Source organism: Calidris pugnax, unplaced genomic scaffold (assembly GCF_001431845.1).
Source record: "Calidris pugnax isolate Ruff unplaced genomic scaffold, ASM143184v1 scaffold15, whole genome shotgun sequence".
In the NCBI taxonomy this organism is placed as follows: domain Eukaryota; kingdom Metazoa; phylum Chordata; class Aves; order Charadriiformes; family Scolopacidae; genus Calidris; species Calidris pugnax.
Window position 1 is genome coordinate 7,645,571 of NW_015090774.1, and position 19,543 is coordinate 7,665,113.

The 19,543-nt window shown below is 37.6% G+C and overlaps 1 protein-coding gene across 1 annotated transcript in view; it reads right to left on the reverse strand.

The window, feature by feature from the left end:
* The window catches only part of FAM160A1 (family with sequence similarity 160 member A1), an 80,237-nt gene that overhangs the window by 21,487 nt on the left and 39,207 nt on the right, over window positions 1–19,543 (reverse strand). Inside the window, exons 2-5 of the mRNA XM_014944924.1 lie at window positions 14,577–14,809; window positions 12,573–13,199; window positions 7,816–7,974; window positions 5,463–5,549 (exon numbers count right to left, since the gene is read on the reverse strand). Of these exons, the coding sequence (XP_014800410.1) occupies window positions 5,463–5,549; window positions 7,816–7,974; window positions 12,573–13,199; window positions 14,577–14,678 (975 nt within the window). The 5' untranslated portion in view covers window positions 14,679–14,809. The remainder of the gene's footprint in view (window positions 1–5,462; window positions 5,550–7,815; window positions 7,975–12,572; window positions 13,200–14,576; window positions 14,810–19,543) is intronic.

Below are 19,543 nucleotides of genomic sequence, written 5' to 3' on the forward strand. Positions count from 1 at the left end.
AATTATGTAATAATTTTTAGCAAATCTTTTCTTGCCTTCTCTGATGACTGATTAGATGGTGAAGCAGAACACTGTAAAGAGATCCAGCTTTTACAAGTCACTGTGCCAAGTAATAGCAAAGAGCCAGAAATTACTGTCATTGCGAGTTCAGTTTAATATATTACACTCACTGTGTTAGACCAATTGCACTGATTCTTTATTACTGGCTATTTTCCCTTGGGAGCCACACAATATATTTTCTAATTTACAGCTTCATGCCCTCTTATAGGAATACAGCTATCATGATTCCTCCTTTCCTTCACATTTCCCTTCCTTAAAAGGATTTCATATTTCCTATGAAGAGACTATGAACGTTCTAGTAAGAACTTATCCTCTAGGTCCATGAGGAGTTTAAACCTGAATCAGCCCACCTCACTGATAATAAAAAATCCAACCATTCACATTCTCTTCTCCTTTCTTTTCCTTTTCAGCTTCTTGCCTCCTTCTTATATACTGGCAGAAGGGTTCATGGCTCAATTCACCGCACAGTGAACTGGCTCAGGGAATTGATTCAGGTTAAAACTACCCAGGAAGTAAAGGTGAGTTTTAAACTCAGTCTCCCATAACAGAACAGTTGTCCTGGCAAAAGACAGAGGCAACACGTGGGATCAGGGACAGAGGAAGTTTGCACACCCAGGGAACCAGAAACCCAGAACTGCTTCGACTTCACTCAGCTTGTGTTTATAAACTGCTCTAGTTTATACCAGGTTAAAATTCTACTCAACTGCAGTGTTTGAGGCAAAAAGTGAAAGGCACCTTCAACATATAACCACTCCGTAGCCAGTAAAATTAAGTGTTGTAGCTATTGATGGGCTTCTCCAAAGCATAAGACTATTCAAAGTTTTCCAGTAACAGCAGCTGTCCAAACACTTCTCACCAAGGTGAAAGAAGGTATTATTTCTAAATGGGAACCGACGGTCTCGTAGGGTATTTATAAAGATGCTCCTATTAATCTGCAGAGTATAATTCACAGGTCATTTCCCCCTAGCTGAGCTGTGCAATCATCAAGCAAGTATTATTGAATTATCCCAGCAGCATACCACGTTAGAGGCTTTTGTTTAGATGGGTTAGTGGGCAATGTAACCCAGGTCCATTTGACAGGACCGTGGCAGTGCTTCCACAGAGCTGTTCTGTTCTCTTGGCCAACAGCAATGGTTTATGCTAAAAAGCTGGTACAATTTCCCATTATTCAGATTAAAGCCAGCCTTCCAAGTAGAAAAATAATTATATCATAGTTAGCAATTAAATGCCATGTAGTATAGCGCTAAATGCTATGACATTAAAAATTTGCTTTTATCGTATAATTTGTCAAATTTTTAGCACTATCTCCAATAAATTGAAACAACACAAATTACATAAACACTCAAGATGTTCCGAATAGCTATTTTTGTCTGAAAGCCAAATTAAAATTAAATTTTAATTTAAACGCAACACTTACAGGAAAGAGATGTATATAACCAATCTGAGTTGTATCAAAGGTAGCATAATATTTATATATACCCACAGTGTGCCTCCTAATTATCTAGCCCATGGTTTTGACTGCAAAATACATACATATTAAAGAGCTTCTGAAATGGATGTCATTGATCAGATTTCTACAAAAGTGCTGCAACTACCTATAAGTATAAGGTAAACAAGCACTTTCTACTACCAAATACATGAAGACTAAAACAAGTCGCTATGATCTCTAGTAGAACTTAGACTTCATTAGGGTTATTCTGGATTCACTCTGGATTTCAACCAGGTTTTAACTGAAGAGAAAATTAGCTTGATTTAATTACTTGGACCCTTGTATGATTTGGCCCCAGAAGATCTCATATTTTTTTGACAGAGCTCCAAAAAGTTAGTTTTGAAAGTGAAGCAAGAAATCGCCAATGAGATACGTCACAGAAATTTAATGGTACAAATCTGTGCCTGAGCAGAATTATACCTTCTCGTAAGTATTTTTTTATTCCTAGTACTAAAACCTAGGGAAGACGTACAGACTTGCATAAATTTCAAGTTGTAACTGACATGCCACCAAAAAATAACAGTCTTAAATTAAGAACGGGTTCTGCCACAGTCTTAATTTTCTCAAATCCCAGACGCTTATACCTGAAAGCATAAAATATGGTTTGGGCAAAAATTTAAATCATGGATTGTTACCACAAAAAGAAAACTACCAAATTAACTTTTTTTCAGCTCTGCATTTTGATGGCCAAAATATTTTATTCCTTCTGTTTTTAACTGAATTTGTACAGAAATAAGGAACTCGTGTCCTTGCATAACGACAAAGCTCCCGGAACAATGTCATTGTATCGCTTTTTTTCAATGCCTCAAGAAATCCAGACATCAGAAGCAGGAGAGGCAACGCTTTTGTAAAAAAGTACAATAAACTCCAGACAACCAAAGGCCAAGACAGGGCTATCCAGCAGAGGCAGTTAATGTATATCCCCAGCTATAGGATACAAATCTGGGCTCCCTCTACCCCTTCAGCAACGTGCAGCTTCTGAGGAAGGAACACACTTGTCAGTCACTCCTTACACGTGTAGGTGGGATAACCCACACAAAGTGAAACAGACTAGTACAGAGCAGGTATAAATTTGGCTACGAGAACATGCTATATTTAGGATACTTATCTTTAAGAAATGAAGTGAGGGAGTCATAAACTTGAGAATGTTTGGGTTATTTAAGCACATTGCAGTTAATCTGCTATGTAAATAACCTTCACAGAGCTTACCGTGAAAAACAGGTTATTTCAAGCTAGCTAGCCAGCCCCATCAATTTGAAACTTCCTTAACTGGAAAAAAACCTGAACTAGTGAATTCTTTTTTCAACTCCATACTAGCTTCCTCAGATCACATAAAAATCACACCAAGCAAAGTATGTTGGTCTCCCCACCTCCCAACTTTTTAATAGAAACACAGCTCAATCCTCAACACTCTTGTAGTGTTTCATTCACACACTGAACTGTGTACATAGTAAGCACCTATAAGGAGACAAGCTGCAAAAATTTAAAAAAAAGGTAGAGCTCACTGCATAGTTCCATAAATGTTACAGACATTTCAAGATCACACATATACATCCCTCAAAGCTTTGGATCACATGCTGAAATACGGAACTATTTTTCCTGAAATTCTACTTACTGAAGCTCTGATGCTACTTTTTGATAGTCAGATGGTTTAAGTTGGGAGAAGTCAAGGAAAGGAGACATGATGTCTGCATGGCTGAACTAGGACCTCCTCACAACTGCCTAAGTGTGCAGGGAAAGGATTAGGAAAGCCAAAGCCCAGCTGGAGATGGAGAAGGACTTCAACAACAAAAGGAAGGCTATGAAAAATGTGTGCCCACTGCTGAATGGGGAAGGGGACCTAGTGACAAAATATATGGACAAAGCATGGGAAAAGCATGGTCTTTACTGTCAAGATTTGCCATCAGTAATCCCAGGTCTCCAAGATGAGAGTAGAAGTCTGGAGCGTGGAGAAGGCTCAGGCAGGACCTTATCCATGTGTGCAAACACGTGCTGGGAAGGTGCAGAGATGACAGAGCTAAACTACTAGAAATTATTTTATTGTATGGAGGAGCTGTTAAAGCATATTTATCTGTCTTAACACATAGATATCTGTCCCAAAATAAAGATGTAAAATATTTATTTTCTGTTAAATTAATGGGGGGCACAGCGCAGAGAGACTAAACAGGTCAAATGTGCCTCTATTTACTTGTTTCCTTTTGCTATGGAGTTTTGATGTCACATAGTGAGAGGCTTGTATCAGATCCACTAGATGGTGCAATCCATCTTCTCCATTAAATGCATTTGAAGTTTATACACGTAAGTAAATTTTTAAAGAGGAAAAAGTCAATCTTAACAGTAATCAAGCTAAGGTTTATTAATGGAAGAACAAGGCATCAAACAGAATGTCAGGGTTCAGGAAAGATCTAGGCTTGAAACTCTCATATGTTAGCAACCAACACCTCCATTTTCAAGAGAAGTATGATTTCACCCAGAGTATATAAATGGGGTTCAACAAAGTTACCATCACATGAAAAAACAAACAATCAGAACAGCATGCTTTAAATAATTTAAGTAACATCAACAGGGAAATAAACAACTCCATATGGGGTTGGTATGACTGACCAATAAGATGGCACTCAGCAGCATGACAGTGATCAAAATTACCTAAAATTTGTCTTAAGTACTTCAGAGGTAAAAAGAGTATCCACTAACAGAATCCCACAGTCACATTCTGATATCTCCCTTGTTATCCATAACCTATACCTAAAGCTGGTTAGCTTTTCACTTCTGATTCTATTTCTCAGTCTTGGTAAGGGATTAAAACAAGATACAGAAATAGAAAAAACTACTCCCAGGTAAGGAGGTGAGCTCAATGACAGGCTACAGCCTTGATCTGGATTGAGCCAAGTTTTATTTCAGCCCTTGCCAAGTTCCCAAATCTTTGAGGTCTGTCAAATAATTGAAGAAGATTCTATACTGTTTATTACTTCCTTGGTAAGTGACTACTTACCATGAAGAATTGTGTGCACTGCCAAGACAAGCCCTAGACTAGAAAGCAAGGTACAGTGTTTCACTGGCCTCCCAGAAAATGGAACAGGTGCAGTGCTTTCTGCTTGGCAGGCTTAGTAGGAATTAGTAGACCTTCAAAAAGTAATTTATTACTCCTCTCTTGGCAGTTTTTGGTGGATTTTTACTCTCAGCAATTCCTACTTTTTCTCCTCAAACAAGGTATTCTTTTTACAGGGTAATGAAGACTTAATTGACGCGTTCTGCAACAATTGGACATGTATTTTCCTGCAGCCTAACAAAAAGAAAAAATTAATTCCCCAGCATCAGTGACAAATCTTGCAAAAAAATAACCCCGAAAATTCAAAGAAAATTTGATTTTTTTTTCTTCAAAGCAACATAAATTGCACCCTAACACATTACAAAATTGATACCAAGCTCCATTTCTTCTCCACTTTATGAAAATAGCTCTAGCAACTGTGGTAAGGAAGTAGCAAACAAAACCAACTTCGCTAAAATTAGCGTAATATTTCTTGACTAAATATTTTTCTTGTGGGCACTTTCCTTTTGGAAACTGTTCATTTGGAAAAAAAAATCTTCACGGAAACTTCTGCCACGATGAAATGTTGTCTAAAAGATCACTGCTTTTTTGATGATATGTCAGCCCAGCACAACAAAAATATTTTGGTTCTACATTTCACAAAATAATTTTAAACATTTTTAGAAGTACCTGTATTTTGGCTTTATAATCTGTATAGTGTAAACAGAAAATATGGAATGAAAACATGGAAAGTTAGCATAGAAAATTACTCAGTTATATGGAAGTGGCTACTGACGGTACATTTAATAGTATCTTTTACACAGAGATTATCCGTAATGCTTTTGTGCATTATCATTTTGCATCATGCTTGCATACACCACTGACCTTATGGAGCGCAGGAGCCATTACTGGTACCAAAAATCCATTGTAAATGTAATTCACAAGCTGGTTCCGTATCAAGGGATGTGCCACCTGAGAGGGTGGGGGAAGAGAAAGACACACAACAGTTCCAGCGAGATGTAAAAACAGACGGGGCATAGACCGTTATATATTACACACTACCAAAACCCTTGCCCATTTAAGAAGAAATGTTCATTTGCCCTTCTCACCAGCATTTGCTACGATTCAGGTTCCTAAAGATTTTTCCTCCTTCAAAGAAATACACAAACTATGTTTAATTACAGTCAGCCTGCCAAATCTAGAGAACAGGACTTCTCAATCTCCCTGTATGCTGACAAAGATGAACGGATGGACAGAAAAGTCTGTATATCCATGCATCAAAGGAAGATTTGAGATTCTAAATTTAGCTCTTGCAACCTTGTCAGGGTCACTTGAAGGTGGATTTGCCATTGTTAACTTGTCCTCTTATACAAGAAGCAAAAAACTAGAACAGTTGCTTTCCTATGGTTCAAGAGTAGGTAAACCAAAGTGTTCTCTAGCTACGAGTAAGAACATACCGTTCACATGCCCCTTCTCCCAACCACTGCAAAACAATCAGAAATGGAAACAAAACCTGTATTATTTGTTCAGTAGGTTGGTTAGGAGCTTTAAAAAACAAACTGTTATTAGAAGCTAAAAATCCACTTTTATAATGAAGCATTCATCATGTTCTCCTTGTAAAAAAAAAAAAAATAAAAAGGAATGCTTCATGTTACCAATTCATGCATTTAAAAGAAATTTGACAAAGGCAAAAAAAAAAAATTCCATTCAGAAGCATTCTAAGTTAATATATTGTGCTTGAAGTTCACATAGACTGGAATGTCACAGCCTACACGTGGCCTCACATTCCCTCACTTGCAGTTCTTTCCAGACCTCCTTTAATTTGTAGCCCTCACTCTGAAAGGGGAAGAAAAAGCATTGCCCTTCCTATGCTGTGATCCAGGGAAAAAATAGTAAATGGCAAGAGGTCGTGGCTACACTGTCCCTTTTTAATCTCTGGCCAAAGTTTTTGGGTCAACAGAGACCAAGCCACACCAAGGAAAACATTCCATGCACAAAGCAAAAATTCCAGCAGTAATTGAGCTTTCAGTTCAGCTGAAGAAAGACTATAAAGACACAATCGAGCAGCAGTCAGAAACTGCTCCTTCTGCACGTCAGCTGAAGATCCTTAACCATTCTGAGTTTATTTGACAAGCAGCTTTAAAATAATATGTTCTTTTTTAATTTTTCTGTGGTAACCTTTATATCAATTTTTTTTAGAAAAAAAAAGGTGTCAAATATGACCTCCTGCAAATGTAGATCTGTAGAAAAATCCTGCTTAGACACCAAAATGGATATTGTCTCCTTTCATGTTTAAACATGCATGATAAAAATCTTGTATATTGCATTTAAAGAATGACAGCTACTATTATTTTCGCTTGTTCAATGCATTAATAGTCAATCAGTTGCTTTACTGTATTTTGCACACGTCTCATGAAAACATATCTTTTATTTAACAGTAAATGTGATTAAATTATCAATCCTGTACAGCACATTTCTTCAAGTAACACATAAATCCACAGTTTCTGTAGAATTTATATCACGCTTTATAAAATACTGGACAAAGGTTCTATACGGTTTTCTAGCCTTAAAAACAATATAAAAAGAGAAAAATCTCATTTTCTGTTTAGATCAGAGGGAAAAAAAGTAGTAAGGGATCAAAGCCAGAAAAAAACCCAATCTAGCTGAGAAAAAATCATTAAGACCAGAGAATGGATTCAAACCAGGCCCATATAAAATGAATTTATATTTCTAGGAAGATACCTAAATTCTGTTTGGAAAGCTTTCTTTATGCATTACTCACCAACAGGAAAAACAGACTATTTTCTTTTGTATGCTATTAGGAGAGCTTAGACAAAGACAGAATGTTTTCCAATGCTTAAATATATAAAGACTGCATTTTCCGACATGTAAAGGCATTCAATTTACTTTTAGTATCAACAGTGATATTAAAACATAATAAACATTTATTTTTTTAAAACAAAAAATCCTCCCAATTATATAATGAAATATCAAGCCACCACAAAATTCTACTGCTTTCATTTGAAACACTTGTCACCTGAAAACTAAAGAACATATTAATTCATCCTTATAAACCAGGACAAACAGCAGAAAGCATTCATTTTATAAGCAACTTGCTTAGTGTAACGTAAATGTCCATGCTATTAATAGAAGTAAATAGACTCTATAATTTACAAACTTCTGCAGAATATATAAAATACTACTCCTTCAAAAGGACAGGTCAATTCTGCTCCATTACCTGTATCACAGCATTGCAAAATTCAAGGGAATTCATGAATTGTACAAGGGCTGGTGACAAGAGCCAGTCATCCTTCAGCAGACAATGCCACTCTTCTCCTTTTTCTTCCAGCTTTGTAGGCAAAGATGAATAGAGGCCACTTAGTCCTGTTGCTAGCACCTGTATTTCAAAAATAGAAGAGAAACAAGTTGACTTTCCAGCTATCTGCTTAAATGGCAATGCCACAAATTGTTTCTCTTAGTAGTTTTAATAACATAAGAGTATTGAGATTAATTTAATTTCCATTTGAAAGAGTCTTGTGGCAGAAAGACATGAATATTTTGAAGAGCCTTCCATACAATATCCTTCTTTCAACAGGTATTTCAGAGAAAGTGATGGGAAAAAGCAGGTTGTCTTTTTTTTTTCATTCCAAAGTTTTCTTTAAAAATATGTGTAAAATCATTTTACACTTTCCTTCAGTTCCTTCCAGAAGCAGCCATCATTGTCATCTATTATTCGTTGGTGACTTGAACGGTATTGCTTACACACACCTATAGGAAGTGTTTCCACACAATATGAAACATTAGAAATGGAGGGGGAAAGAGCCCCCATCATGAAAAATGAAATTCAGCCTCAGGTAGAAAATAGATATATGCTGACTTTCATTCCTAGGCACCTGAACTCAGCTGTTCTTAAAAAAATTAATTCAACTATTTGTAATTTCTCATCTTCCTTTCTTATTTATTTGGAAGGGAAAAAATAAAAAAGCCTGAAATAAGTTACTGCATAGGCATTTTTTCCAGCCATAGTAAGGCTTGCAGATGACTTCTGTAGAATATAACACTGAAGCACCAGATTGTATTTTCAGTTACAATTTTAAAAGCACATTACCAAAAAGGTTTTTTAATTTTTACCGAATATATGTAGAGTATTGGTAGTTTCAGATCAAGTTTCTAATTATTAAAGTTATTTGAAGCTGGAAGCTTTCTAAATAATATTTACAACTCTTATCCTTCCAACATTATTTTATACAACTTCAGCAGAATTTTTAAGATGATCCTCATTTTAATGGAATCATTGAGACTCAGCCTGATGGAAATCTTTTAAGTTCTGTTTAATTCAACAGGCTCTTGTAAGAATTTTTCCTCTTTCTATAAAGGGCAGCTTGGCATCTACAGGGCTAGACAGTCAAAGCTCAGATGAAACACAGGTGGTTTATCTATTAGAAAACAAACAGCTGACAATGCGCAGGTCAAAGACCAAGAATTCAGGGAAGGGGATTCAGGTTTTGATCATACACAAGCGTAACCAATTACAATTGCTAACCCATCCAGTCACACAAAGGTTGTCTTTCTGGATGCTTTCCATTCCTAAACCACATAATTTTAAAGATGGATTTATTCTGACATACATAATTAAGCCAAATATTAAGTGGAGGGGGAATACTGTGGAAAATTCACTGCTTTAGCACACTGTGCTACTTTTTATATACACATATGTACAGAGATAAATAAAGATGCTGGAGATATGTTAAAAAAGTAAGAAGTTAAAGCTGTTGAGCAAAATTTTATTTATACAATCACATTCTTCTATAACCAGAACCTTTTTTGCTTTTTCTCTCTCTCACGGTGGAAGAGCTCAAAGCAAAAAGTCAGGAAGAATTTGCTATGCCTAAGAACTACCTATACATAAACCACACATGCTTATGCTCACAAACCTAAGCTTCCAACAGTTCTAGGAAGCAAGAAACTCCAAAGACAGAACTTGTGTTTCTTCTGTGGTGTAGCCTGTTAATTAAGGCACACTTGATTTTCCATTGTCTGCTTAAAATTTAATTGCTATTCATAAACACATACTTCCCCTCTCAGCAAAAAATTTGATTTTCAGAGTTGCGTACTATCCACATTTCTCCTTCATATGGAAGTTTAGTCCTTAAGCACAAGAAACCAACCTTGAGCAAAACATACTACTCTCCACTAAAAGGAGCAGTGAACTCCATCGGTCAACATCTTGAAGTGAAGAATTCTTTAGTTTGTCTGACTTACTGAGGCAAGAACTGACAGATGGAGCTGCTAAAATCTGTAAAGTTTACAAAGCTCTTATTTTTGCTATAAAGTACAACACAAATGGCTCTTTGTGATATTGTGTTTCTAAAGCACTGAGACAGAGAGTAGCCACTGGAAGCAATTTCACCTCTTTAGGTAAAAAACATTTGAAAATTTTCATAGAAGTATATGGTACAAAACAGGATTACCATTTGAAATTACTCACAGGATTCTTCACATTCTATAAGCAGGCATACAAAATAATGCACATATATAGACTACATTATGGAGCTTTAATCAGTGAAATGATAAACATCAATAAAAAAAATCTGAAAGGGAAAGAAATGAATGAGTTCTCATCCTGGAAGGGCCAGATTGGTTTTATTATTTTTTTTTTACCCAGAGCAGTATTATTTTAAACTTCTCCCAACATTTGTCAAGTGAAGCCTTCGTGCTCATCTACTTCTACAAGCACCTCCACCACAAGTCACAAGTCTCTCTGCAAACCAGTCTCCTTCATTTATTTACTTTCTCTTGACTCACAGAAGACACTGACTGAGTACATGATTTGTTATCTCAGACACATTATATGATTAAAATGTGTCATTAATACATAATCAATTGCTATCCAGCCAATTCCTCCCTTTAATAATTCCCTTTCTTCCCCCATCCATAGTCTTTCTATCTCTGTGCAGCCTCAACTTTTCAAGGACATTGCAGAGCCGTAACTCCTCCTGCTTTAATACTTAGTATCATGGACAACCTAGTTTTAAAAAGCTGCTAACCAAAGTTAGCTCAAAAAATAGTATCAAGAAAGCCTTCAGGTTCACTTTGACACAGATCTAACACGGATTTGGGTATATGAGGCACCAGAGATTCACGGCCAGACCCCACCCCAGGGCATGTCTGTACTATGCAAGAAGGCATGGTAAAGAAAACCCTGTGTGCTACCAACCAGAAGCAGAGTCAGCATCACCACAGAGCCACCCAAAAGCCTCTCCTACCAGCAGCTGAGGCCACATCTGCAGTGATTTGTGTGGTGTACAGCAATGCCACTGACACCTACAGAATCCCCCCCCAGAACAAAACCTGTTCCTCCAGCTCATCATACAAACTCAGAAGAGACTTTGTGCTAGCGAGCTAATTCCACGGCACCGCAATAAACTTTTATTATAGACTTAGGCCAGTCTCATTACTGTTCAGAAAGTCTGATTTTAGCACATTTTGACAAGAAGCCTTCCTAATTAGAATGATTGTCAATCACGGCTCCCTGCTGTTCGAAGGTTAATATAGCTGGCTTTTATCTTCTGTGTAGAAAGGCTGCTTTTTTTTTTTTTTTAATTAATTGGAAGATGTAATTACGGAAGTTATAGCACGAATCCAATAATGGTATCTGTCTCAGGGACAGTCTGAAAATCAAGTTCATATTCTTTAGCAGCATCTATTAAACAAGGTCAACTGGAGTTTCTCAGCACGAGAAATTTGGTGCAATATTTACAACTGGCAAAGGAAACCTACTTCTTAAAGGACACAGCAATCTGAATAAACAGAAATCCACGGCTGGAGGAGCTGTCATGCACTAATGCTTTAGTAGGTATGTAAGATTCCCCTTCACTTCATTTTATCTGGCATTTATTAAACTAAAATGCAAGCCACACAGAAGATAAAAGAATCAGTCCAGAAAAAATGGCACAAGATCAGCTTTTCTACAGAATGGTATCTGGCTTCAAACCCATCCATTGCAGATCTCAAACTGATTTTTGTCATAAGGCATGAAGCAGCACGTGTTGTCACGTTCATTCTGCTTTAGCTTCAAAACTGCAGTAAAGCAGCTTTGTTTGGTAAATTAGATTATTTACTTGTTTAAAAGCAGAGCTTTTCTATTCATGTAGTAAGAGTGATTTTCCAGACCTAACAATGCAACACTTTTAGAGTGGATACTAGGAAAAAAAATGTACACTGAAAGGGTTATTAAGCACTGGAACAGACTGCCCAGGGAAGTGGCTGAGTCACCATTCCTGGCGGTATATTTAAAAGGCAGTACATGTGTTGCTTAGAGATGCAGTTTTGTGATGGCTTTTTTCAGTGTTATGTTGACGGATGGACTAGATGATCTGACAATTCCCTTCCAACCTAGACAATTCTATGATTCTACTATCAAGTTTTGCAATAGACTACAACATAGGAAGATGGTGGTTTGCCTGAGATGGCCATGGAAACATCCAATTCTGTGACAAAGAGCCAAGTCTCCCTTTTATCTTGTAAAAACACTAGGTTTCTATAACATGTTATTGTCACACTTATTTTTTGAACTGTTGAACTGATGTTACAGCGCGGCAAGCACAGTCCTCCTAAGCCAGCACTGCCACCAGAAACAACAGCCTCAGAACATCTTGTTTCCATTTCTCACTCTCTTCACCCCCAGAATCTCACAGGGGCCTCATAGTGAGACAGAAGAGGTTTCCCTCCCACCAAGTTCTGCTATAATTTCCACCAGTTTCCCAGTTCAGTTTACTGTGTGACTGCAAAAACACTTGCACTGGCCCAAAAGCACAAGGCACTGGTATGGAAACAAGGAGCAAGGCTGCATTTGGCAGCAGGGCTGGCTTAAAGAGTATTGTAACTTGTGAAATAGCTGCTAGCAGAAACAAAAGTGTTACATCTTCATCAAAAATTACAGAAAAGGATGAGAAGAACACAGGGGAGACAGTTTAGGATTGAAGAACAACTTACTGGGCAAAAATAGGTGTTTTCTGCTATGTGGTTTGCAACAACCTTGTTTTCTGCAGACAGAGACATTATGAAAAGCAGCGCATCACGGGCCTGTTGCCCTACTGTTCCTTCTCGATGGATGAAGGGAATCAGCAGGGAAAATATGAGGAAATTGGCAGCTCCTTGGTCCTCACTGGTGTGGAAAAACAGTTCTAAAATGGAAGGATCTTTGGCTATTATAGAGCAGAGCTGGTTCAAGAGGACAACCAACTCTGTTTCCACTGTTGGGGTGGCTGTTCCTGAGCAGGAACTCAGCAACATCATCAAAGGCTTCAAGATGGGCTTGTGATGTAGCAAAGGCTGATGAGACTGGGTTACTAGCATTTCATACATTTTGAGTTGCTCAATTTTTGTCTCATCTGTGAACTCTCGACGTAGGCTCCAAAGAAAAAGCTTCTCCATGATGTTTTCCGAGACCACAAACTCCAGAATAGGCCCCATTGAGGCATCCTTTGCTTGCTCTTCAATTAATAAGAAAAGCATGTGTTCCACATAGTTCTGAACAGTGCTGGCCTCATCAGGTGAGATTGCCCCGTACTTTGCCTGAGTGTTTTTCAAAGGATCATGCTTCTCTAAGATTTTCAGAACCTAAAGAGAAACAAATGCAGATCTGTTACTTGAATATATTTTTTAAAAATACACACTTATCCCTATGAGGAAAAAAACCCCATCAAAATTCTTAACACAAAAAGCCCAAACTCTTTTTATGCTTTTAGTTTTTGTCTGTCAAGCTTTCTAAATTTAAAAGTTTCACATTTGGCATGTATGAGGCCAAAATGTAATGCTTTTGTTCATTTTTATAAGCACCTAAATTTGCCACTTGTACTATTGCTGAAAACTTGGGGTTCTCTGGAGTATGGATAAACTAGGTTCCCTTAGCCTTCAGAAACTGAGTTTCAATGACATTTGCAGTAAGTTTCTTTGTCACAGAGGACTGAAATCAAAGGGTCTGCTCTTCAGCCAGAGTAACCGTGTTCAGAGGTATCAATATAATGAGATGACTTGCAAGAGTGGCAGAAACCCACAGAGCTGATCTTTCCTTACCACATCTTACACGTTACCAAATGGCCGCTGATGCCCACATACTCTTATAACGTTCAGTATAGATTTAGGACTGAGTAACAATTGTCATGCCAGCACTTACACCTCTGGATTAAATTCTATTCTGCATGCAATCAATAAAGCTCCTTGTCTGTGAAACAACCACTGTCTTTAGCCCTTTTGTAGAGATAATTGCTAGAAAAACTCAAAGGAACAGCAGCTCCCCTAACATGACAGCATCATTAGAGTTAAGGGAAAAAAGGTGGCTCTTGAACGATGGCTTCTCTGACACTGGAAGCATCTCAGAAACACTAGCATTCATCTGGGTGGCTTCTCAGGGTAGCCCAAAACCAGCAGAAACAGCAGTACAGAAATCAATTTTACATAAACTGTTAGTTATTCATATTACTGCAGCAAATAAGACCTTATGTTACGGTGCTTCGAGCTAAACATCTTCACCTAAAAGCAATTATAATCCTGATGACTTGCAAACAATTTTTAGAATATGCTGAAATGTATAATCTACATCTATCCATAATAAACAACAGCTTTGCACCATGCATCTAATATGCTTTACAAAAGCTAGGCAAGCCTTACCCAGCACAAGGAAAGGAAGCGCTGAAGTTTGCAGCAAGGTCCAAGTCACAGTCCATCACTAGGAAAGGCAGTTATAAGATCTAGGCCTTCCAAAAGATTACCATGTCCTACCACTTCGCTTTGAAATGCAAATCTGGAGTTCAAAGTGTAATACGATACCTTGAAAGGTCAATTACCTTTGTGTTTTAAAATGTTTTAATGTTATCTACTACATTCTGCATGAACTAAGTTTTTTCCTGAGCAATTTAGGATTTTCCCAACCTTAAGAACGAAGCAAATTCCTATTAATGCAGCCTACTTCAAATCAATAAAACTAATTAACATTACCTGTGCCCAGTGTGTTCTAAACACTATCATGCATGTTTCTGGGTCAACACCCTGCAGGCTCGGAGCCTGCCGATTTTTGGTGATACTGGTTCCAGAGGACATTATAAATTTTACAAAGGTCAAGCCAACTAGGCCATGCTGGATTGCTTTTGAAAATCCTGGAGTTCGCTACAGATGTTCAAGCATCATGATAAGATTGATGTCGTGTTCTGAGCTTTGGTATCCACAGAAATCTGTTTAAAAACAAACAAACGAAACAAAACACATATATACCTATACACACCAAATTATAGTGTATAACAAGAAAAGAACATACTTAAAGAGAACAGTAAAAACTTCTTTTTCTTCTAATTCAGTTTGAAGATGGAATTTTTTAAAGCATGTTATATGGAACCATCTTCTCAAACTTTTCCTCATGATAATAGTTTCAAATCCACAAACTTTTGAGATCAGCAACAGAGTTCAGGTACCACAGAAACAAATAAGCATAACAGAAGCTCACGCAGTAAACATTTTATGCATATGTCACTACATTTAAAATTTTCATTATATTTTTGCCATCTGACCATGTCTCTTTTCAGAGCTGCTTAGTAACTAGTATTGCATAGGCTATACAGGTTAAAAAAAAAGTACAGGTATGTATATATTTTTAAACATTTCAATGAATAGATATAATTACAAATACATAAAATTTTCTGTCAGAAATCATAGCATAAACACTTGAAGACATGTGCAGAACACCATATGCAAGTAGAAGGATGCCTCCGTATCAATATCAAAGTAATCAAAACCAAACTACATAAAAGATAAAACCTTCATGTATCCAAAGTCAAATAAATTGAGATGTCATAATAAAGGACTATGAGAATAAGACCAAACATTGAAACACTCTCTTCATCCATTATTTAATATCCTAGATATGTGAGTATCAAAGTAGTTGCACACCTGCAGGGGAAAGTTTAAATAAAATAAAGGCAGATATCTCCCAGATAATTGAGAGGCTTAAGAGAACATATTATTCCCTCAAGCACCGTGAGTCACACAGTCTCCCTTCTTTTTTTCTTTTTTTTTTTTTTCTCCATGAGCTTTTGCAAACCGACTAGGCTTTTAATTTAATTCAATTTTGGGCTATAGCTAAAAAACCAACCAAACAAAAAAGACAACAAAAAACACCACCAAAAAAAAAAAAACCAACAAACCCCAAACCCCCACCCAATTCTCCATAACACCAACATATGAAGAATTTAGGAAGACCAGAAATGCACTACAAGTTCCAACAACTCATGTAAATCACAGTCGATTTTAATTTTCACTAGAGACTGCATTTTGAAGTGCTGTCCTTTTCTCCAGTCTTCATTAGGATCCCAGGGCACCTGGACATTCACTAGCTTAGTGAAATAATGAGGAAATTTCTGTACCATAAGTTGCCACAGCCCATATAGCAATCCTTTGCCAGCACAGTAGGTATTTCTCTGCATATATCTTAAAAATCTTTTCTCTATAGTGGACACCCCTGCTCCCTGCATGGGTGCTCTGCTTATATTCTTGAAACTGTTAGCTCAGCAAAGCATACAGCCTGGCTCAGAAGTAGCAGCAATTTTTGCCATTTTCAAAATGTCCAAAAATATACAGGGCACAACTCTAAGATTTCTGAAGCAAGCAGAAAGCAAAAGATGGTTCTGCATTTCCCTGTATCTAAGTATGTATAATTCATCTGTTCAAGATTCAACTGCACGACCTGAGTCCCCCCCTTCCATCGCAACCCTTGCATCTTACAGCACACAAGATGCATTTCCTATGGGGTTTTCTAAACTCTTACACAATACAATTAACAGGATATAGTTCATCCTTTTTGCAGATAAAACAGTCCATGTGTGGAGAAGCCAGCATAAATCCTGGATGTTTGGCCAACACTACTTCCAAAACGAAGTTGGTGCTCCATACAAGCTACTTTCCAGATAATAAACCACCTGGAACCTGATACACTAGAGAGTATTGTGCAAAACCAGGGAGAATTAGCTCACGAGAGCCTGCCAACACTGGGAACAGAAGTAATCCCTTATAAAATATTATCAATGTCTCTCTACTCCTTGTCCCCTGAGTGCACTCCCTCTTCTCTCCTGCCTGCCCCTTCCATGCTCACACTGGTGTTACGCTTTCAAGCGCTCTCCTTCCCAACAGTTCGTTTCATACACTCATTTACTTGAAGGCACCCACCAGTACACTGCTACTTCATAAACACTCCTGGAAAAACGAACAGTACTATTTTTACATCACTGATGTACCTCCACAGGGAAGAAAAAAAAAAAAAAACAGACATCCATCCAAGTAGCAAGTAGATCTGAGAAGCCAATTCCAGAGGCCTAGGATCTGTTGAGTTTTTTTTAATTATTACTGAATTAAGTAGGTACCATTATATGTTCAATACACCACTTCTGGTGACTTTTGCTTGCAGCTCTGAGAGCTCAACATTTCTACCAAAAAACACTCCAAAACCAAGATGTATGCTTAGAGACAATTTAGAAAAAAGCCTGCTCTAAGTAGTTTGCCTAATACCACATCTAATAATCCAAATCTGCCCACTTCCTCTTTGTCAGCACTCTCCTTCCAACAGAAATCTTCCCACTTCCTCTTTGTCAGCACTCTCCTTCAAACAGAAATCTTCCCATTGCTGGAAAAGTTCAGCCGCCTCCTCCAGGCAAAAGTGTCCTTCACTGCACAGCCCTGATTCACCCTCTGAGCAGATCTGTCCTGCGCATGAAGTGAAGCAAGCAGCTTTGGAAAAACTAATGTGATTGTGTAATTAAAGATGGTATCATAAGGTGCAGCAAGAGAACTTAATTAACAAAGCAGAGGCAAGTTCAATTCTGGAATTTACAAGTTGCTTGACTTTACAAGTTAGAGGTTGTTTCAGTGTAGACTTTGCATGTTATTTACGAATTTCAATAAAAGAAACTGATGCTACACATCTAGATATCACATGACAAATTCTGTCACCGGTATGATACGAAGGGTAGAACTGGAAACTTCAGATCAGTCTCCACTATTTAAGCTAGCAAACAACAAGAAGGGAGATTATGGCTTTCTTCAAGAATGATGATAAAAATCAAAAATCAGCCATGTAAGACTCTTCAGATGCATGTAGAGCTCTAGGATGTACCACATGTTTAACCCGTTATCTTCTCTTACTCCTCTAGCCTTCACAGTTTTCTTTTTTCCTCATGCATCTTTCCTATCCCAGCCTCAGACCCTATTCCACAAACTTCAAAGCAGTACTCATTCCCTCCCCATGAGGCCCTCCTTTAAATAACTTCTGTCTTGTAGCTCTCCAAACATGTTTTTTTGGGGTAGAGGTTCCATACTGGTGCTTCAGTTGTTACAGACTCCTGAAATATTGCCCTACTTCTCTGCAGCTGTAAGAACGCCTAAAGCAAACAGAAATGGTACATCTCTCAGCACACATTCAAAATACAGCAAGATGCCAAGACATCCAGTGACAGAGCCACTGTTACCTTTGTGTGTCCAGTACGAAAGCTCTTTCCACAAAAGTGCTACTTCATTATTGACGTTTTTGTAAGAATGTATAACCACTGCTATGTTATTGAACCCTCAGCTCCTGCCTCTGTTAACAGCAGATGCCTAAGCAGATGACTGCTTCAGTCTGCAACTGTAGTATAGACATTTTTTCCTACACATCGATATCCTAAGTCTAGCCACTGTACATAAAGAACAGATATAGCCCATGTAAAAGAAGTCTTGAAGACAAGCAGGTGTGTCCCCTCAACTGCTGCACAAAGTCCCCTAAGGTCCTATTTCATTGAATCATAGAACGGTTAGAGTTGGAAGGGACCTTAGTATTTAACAGCTTCTTACTATTTCCAAGTCCCAATTTGGGCACATTCAAATTACAACACTGGGACTTCTCAGATACACAGGTCATTAACAGCTGCCAGCATTTTGATTCAAATTGGATCTTTTTCAGAGTTAGACAGCACTAGAATAGAACATCAAGGGCTTTCAGTGTTGGTAATTCTAGAAACGTCTATGCTACCAACCACAGAAAACTTTGAGGAGGGTTCCCTTGAGCTGATGTTGCATGTGTCCTGCCTGGTCCATTTACTAGACTTGTCATTACAGGCACAAACACTACCCCACTGCTTGATAAAGGTCTTTTAAACAGCAAATTTATCTCCAGCATTTGTGTTCTCTAACTACAAGATTAATGCCACTTACATCTTTAATAACGACCACTAAAAAAAAAAAAAAATCATTCATCCCTTGGTGACAAACAATAACATCTCAGTAAAATTCAGTCTAACAGTTCATTCTGAATGTTCACTTCTGCTGCACAAAGTCATCATAAACACACTATACAAAGCATCAAGTGAAGAACAAAAACACCAAATTTAAATCATTAGCTGAAAACAACTTGCCTGCAGCAAACATCAAGTTGATGAGGGCTAAGTTCACTTGCATCTCGCCCAGCTATCGGATCAGAAGCTTAAGAGTAGTGGGAGAACACTGACATTATCTTCACAGTGGCAAATACTACGGCTTTTTAATCATCTCTAATTTAAAAGTAACAAGACAGCAACAAGCAGACTGCAATGTGCAGATTGATTTCTAAGATCGAACCAATTCCCTTAAGGAAGCAAATATTTCCAGTTCGGAAAGCATCTTGGGATACTGGGATTTCCTTAATAATGCAAAACACTAATAGATTGTGTAGGCTTCAAAGACTTCAAACTCTGTAATAATGTTTCAAAAAGAATACAAAGCTTTTGACAACTTAAGTGGTCACAGAGTAGATCCTAAAAACAGTGTGCCTATTTAAAAAAGGAAAGTAATTTAATTGGAAGAGATACTATCTTTTAAGATACATATCAATCTAAAGTTAGCATGCTCTGGTTATAGCAGTAGAAGAAAGAATATATTCATTATACTTGTGGTAAGCAGATTGTGTTACT